The sequence below is a fragment of the Limulus polyphemus genome, unplaced genomic scaffold (assembly GCF_000517525.1).
Source record: "Limulus polyphemus unplaced genomic scaffold, Limulus_polyphemus-2.1.2 Scaffold2176, whole genome shotgun sequence".
Classification (NCBI taxonomy): domain Eukaryota; kingdom Metazoa; phylum Arthropoda; class Merostomata; order Xiphosura; family Limulidae; genus Limulus; species Limulus polyphemus.
In genome coordinates, this window is record NW_013667786.1 from 178516 (window position 1) to 183929 (window position 5414).

A 5414-nucleotide genomic window follows, 5' to 3' on the forward strand; every position below is an offset into this window, starting at 1 on the left:
ACAAGGGTACCATACGATTGTATGTGTGTGTGTGTGTATAATATCAATGCACAAGGGTACCATACCATTGTATGTATGTATGTATGTGTGTGTATAATATCAATGCACGAGGGTACCATACCATTGTATGTGTGTGTGTGTGTATAACATCAATACACAAAGGTACCATACCATTGTATGTATGTATGTATGTGTGTGTATAATATCAATGCACGAGGGTACCATACCATTGTATGTATGTATGTGTGTGTGTGTGTGTGTGTATAATATCAATGCACGAGGGTACCATACCATTGTATGTGTATAATATCAATCCACAAGGGTACCATACCATTGTATGTGTATAATATCAATCCACAAGGGTACCATACCATTGTATGTATGTGTGTATAATATCAATGCACAATACACAAGGGTACCATACCATTGTATGTGTGTGTGTGTGTATAACATCAATACACAAAGGTACCATACCATTGTATGTATGTATGTGTGTGTGTACTTTAGACTATCATTTGATTGTACCATTTTCTTTTTCCTTCAGGAGACCATTTTTAAAAATTATCAAAATATAAAATTTCGTCCAGAGCAGTTCAATGAGTATCTGTTATCAAAAGAAGTTGGATTTTCAACCTGCATGTTAGTAGACATGCCAGCCCACCCATCAAAAGGTAAGATTTATACCTGTTAGTTAGTAGACATGCCAGTCCACCCATCAAAAGGTAAGATTTATACCTGTTGGTAAGTAGACATGCCAGCCAACCCATCAAAAGGTAAGATTTATACCTGTTACTTAGTAGACATGCCAGCCCACCCATCAAAAGGTAAGATTTATACCTGTTGGTTAAGTAGACATGCCAGCCCACCCATCAAAAGGTAAGATTTATACCTGTTGGTTAGTAGACATGCCAGCCCACCCATCAAAAGCTAAGATTTATACTTGTTAGTAAGTAGACATGCCAGTCTACCCATCAAAGGTAAGATTTATACCTGTTAGTTAAGAGACATGCCAGCCCACCCATCAAAAGAAAAAAAGGTCATGCTTCCATATTTGGTACTGTAATGACTAGTAGAGCATAAAGAACAAAGTCATGCTTCCATATTTGGTACTGTAATGACTAGTAGAGCATTAAGAACAGTCATGTTTCCATATTTGGTACTGTAACGACCAGTAGAAAATTAAGAACAAAGTCATGCTTCCATATTTGGTACTGTAACGACCAGAAGAGCATTAAGAACTGTTATGGTTCCATATTTTGTGAGTGTCCATTTTTTTGTATTGTATCCCATTGCTAAATGGTGGAGGGTGACAAAATGCTCTCCCTTGTGCCCCTTTCCCGTAGTCCTGCCTTTGTTGGCAGCAGATTTGTAGCCAGAATATAGAATGAGTTAGTAATTAGTGTATATTTAAATAAGGAAAAAAATAGTTATTAATTAATAATTAGATTTAAATAATCATGTAGGTTACTAACTCTGATAACAAAAATATATTCTCATTAATTGTTAGTTATGACGATGTAAACAAAGCCGTATTAACCTGTGAACGTCGTATATTTATTAAAATGTGCAGTAATTATGAATTTTCAGGATGCCCTCCAAACACTTGAAGATTGAGATGCACTTGTTCGTTTCTATCTGGCTGTATCAAAACATAATAATTTCCTTTACTTATAGGATTTTGTCGGCCGATTTACATTTTCACCAAAGCTGAATCTGCTTCTGGGCCATTGAACGAAGAAAGAAATTCAATGAAATGTGGAGATAACTTGTAAATTTCTCAGTCATAAGATAATTCCATGTGAATTCATTTGTGTTTTAAGTGCTAGTTGTTAAGGAATTATTAGCTACATCTGAACTGAAAGTTAATAAAAGTTTTGTCAAAGAAACGGGACACACGGTAGTCTTTCTTTTTTTTCTTTTTCAGGATTAGCTCCTGTTACTTTGAATATCACATTTTGTTATAAAAAAAATCTGTCTAATACAAATTTAAAGAAGAATTAAGGTTTTGTACCTCCAACAGTATTGTGTAATGTTTTTTTTAAATTGAATTACATTGTATATTATAATAACAACTCTATAAATACAATGATTGATTAAGCATCTCTAACTGGTTCATAATTACTTTTAATATTTTTCATTGTTATAGTACACCTATATGGCCTGGATGTTATAAATGATGGACAATTCCACTATTCACTAGTAAAAGAGTAGCACAAGAGTTGGTAGTGTGCGTGTTGCCGGACAATTTCCTTCCATTTGGTTGGCAGTTCAAAGTTAGGGAAGGCAGCAGATAGCTTAGTCATAAACAAAACAGATAAAAACTACGTTGGATATTGTAGAAGTTATATCCACATCTCCGATGACAAAGTTTGCATCTCTTACCATTCTTTACAACAGTTTTGTATGGAAATTATTTTTGTTTTATGAAAAGGAGGCTAAAGATCTTGAGCAGAGAGAGTTTTTATATTAAGTACACAACAATTTAAAAGTTTTAAAGATTTTTAATAGTCACACATGATCTGAATAGGCTATAGCCATGTACTGGTCATCAACTCGCCTATTGTACTACGTGTATTTCCATTTCAGTAACAGTAGAAACACTACAATTATGACTTTGTACTTTTAGTGCCCTATAAGGTTTTCGTTGTTTAATTTGTACACTTGTTCACCCAGTCGTTTAACTTTCAGTTTCAAGATTAAAACATCGGTGATAGTGATGCTTTGTAACCATTTTTAAACATCTAGTGAAAGTGTCAACATGTTATGTAAACATTTCGGTGTTTAACATTTGGCAGTTTTTTTTTCAGTTAACATGTTGTATATGATGAATGGGAAAGGTTGACACGAAGACAAGACCGTGCATTTTTAGATTTGTACAATTGAAATAAAACCTGTTAGCCGCTGTGTGCGTATTGAGACGAAATAAAATGTTTTGAAAGAATATCGTGGCTCTGATACAGCCAGAAAGACAGTTTCTTGTATTTTACATCGGTGTTTCTTGTATAATGTCTTATGATTACAAGATCACCTGTATCTTACTATAAAGTATTTTAATTTTTATATGGAAAGAAGAATATTGTATACAAGTGAAAGAAGGCAAAAAAGTTAACATGATCTGAATACTATGTGCTTGGAAAGACAGTAGGTTCAAATTGTATTTTTAATTAACTTTCAATTTATATTTTGCAGGTGTTTTTAAGACTGAAAAATTACTTGCCATAGACATTTAGAAATATTCACTGGACAACCAAATTTTATCAAAACAAAAAACTTCAAAGGACAATCGTATTTAGATGTAAGTGTATTGTAGACTAAACCAAAAGTATTAAAAAAGATAGGGGGGTGCTGTATTACTGTTTTAATTCAGTTTGGTTAAAAACTATTTGTATCAGAACATGTGATCGTAAATGTAGTGTTACTTTCAATTCATTGAAACTAAAATAGTGGTATGTTCAGAATTAAAATCAGATCCCATAAAAATCATTGTATTTCTTCACAATATCATGTTTGGAAAACAAATTAGACCTTACAAAGTAGTAAATCAATGTTCTAAACAATAAACAAGCAACACATATTTAGTTTCTATGATCAAGATAACTTTTGATCGTGTTTCGTACTTTAGTTGTACGCCGGTGAATTACGTTTTAATTTACTTACTTTGTCTATTGTAGTTTACCTAGGGTCACTGTCAGAATAGTGATGTTTTGAAGTACAGTAAAAACCTTGTGATCAACTGAACTTTGTGTATCTGAGGTTATTCTTGTTAATACCTACATATGGTAAGAAAGTTGTCACTATTTAATAATGTTATATGACTTGTATATAATCTATTCCTACATGTACAATGATTCCTAGTACCATATTTGAACTGACCACATATAAATCAATCGGCCTTGGATAGATACATACAAAATAAACAATTGTTTATACAGTTTTATACAGATACAAACACGTGCACAAACCTAGGCTTAAGGGAAAATCTTAGATGGAGGGGTTGTCATACAAGGACAGGTTGAAATCTCTCAAATTGATTTCTCTTGAAGAAAGAAGAGTTGGGGGAAATCTGATTGAGGTGTTTAAGATTGTAAAGGGAATTGATAGTGTTGATACATCATCTTTTTTCATATGTAACTGTGAAAATAGCTGCCTTCCCTCTAGTCTTACACTGTTAAATTAGGGATGATAACACAGATAGCCCTCGTGTAGCTTTGCGCGAAATTCTTAAATTTTAATCTTAAACCTAGGGGACAAAAATATAAATTTTGACAGGGTAGGAATCATCTTCAGCTAAGATAGTTCTATTTTTCTAACAGGGTGGTTGACCTTTGGAATGGGTCGCTTTAGGATGTTATGGAGACAGTAAATTTAAGTGAGTTTAAGAGAAAGCTTGATAAGGGCTGGTTTTTAAGATTTTTTTCAATTTATTTATAATAGTTTAGAGGATGGGACAGCCCAGATGGACAAATAGGCCTCATGTTGTCCCAAAACATTCTTAAGTTATAAGCAACATTTTACAAGCTGAATTAACCTGAGTTTTTGCCTCACATTGTGAATGAGTAAACTCTTTTTATACACAAGCTTGTTCATCATTGGCTCCAGCTAAGATATTAATATAATTTGAAAAGACGACTAATTTGTACTCACCTAGGGGGCTGTTTCAGTACAATTTATTTGGCATTCTTAAATTTGCAAATTTTTAATCTAGCATCCGACAATAACCATGTTGAAAAGTGTATCGTAAATGCACATGCGGATACACAATAAGAAGTAGGATGTGTAATTTTTAATGTAAAAAAAGAATGCTTTTCTAATATATGCCAAGACTATTTAAACTGGATATTTGTGAGTTTCATGCATCCAAAGTTTACTGGAGTTTAGTTTGTTCAAATAATCACAAGTTATTTGATCAATCAGATGAATAAGAAAGTCATTTTGTATATAAAATTTCTGATGTTGCAAAGTTCTTTGTGCATATATTCTTGAGAGTTGATATGCCCGGCAGACTCGGATCTTCTCAAGGTTTTATTTAAACACAGTTCGTGAGTAACTTGAGAAATTATAATCAAGGCCAATAAATGTTACCTGACGGTAAACTTCACACTTATAGTTACCATCACAGTCATGCAGTGATTTTCGAACTGAGGAGATGTGTACCTCCCCAGGGGGCATGGTGTGTATTCTGGGGAACTCTGAGAGGGTTCGCAAAAAAAATCCCACATACATCTTTACTACTATCTAGTTTACTACGTGAACTTTGTGATGTCTGTCTGAACACGTGGTGCGCTACAGTTTTTTAAATTTACTGATAGTAGCATATTGGATTTTTCTTTATCGATATAGTGTGTGTGTGTAAGGGAGTGGTGTTAATTACTTTAGACAAGAAAAAGAGGGAGGTTATTTAAGAAAAGTGTGAG

At 33.4% G+C, this 5414-nt stretch overlaps 1 protein-coding gene across 3 annotated transcripts in view; it reads left to right on the plus strand.

Moving 5' to 3' along the window:
• The window catches only part of LOC106466171 (7SK snRNA methylphosphate capping enzyme-like), an 8788-nt gene extending 6897 nt beyond the window's left edge, over positions 1-1891 (plus strand). The window contains exons 3-4 of one of the 3 annotated variants that reach the window (XR_002612135.1): positions 545-876; positions 1675-1806. Coding sequence is in view for 2 of the 3 variants with exons in the window: in XM_013926414.2 (XP_013781868.1) it covers positions 545-671; positions 1675-1772 (225 nt within the window). In the remaining variant the exon portion in view is untranslated. Of the gene's footprint in view, positions 1-544; positions 877-1674 lie in introns of all 3 variants that reach the window. The other 2 variants (XM_013926414.2, XM_022394137.1) reach the window with 2 other exon arrangements.
• The last annotated feature ends 3523 nt before the right edge of the window (positions 1892-5414 follow it).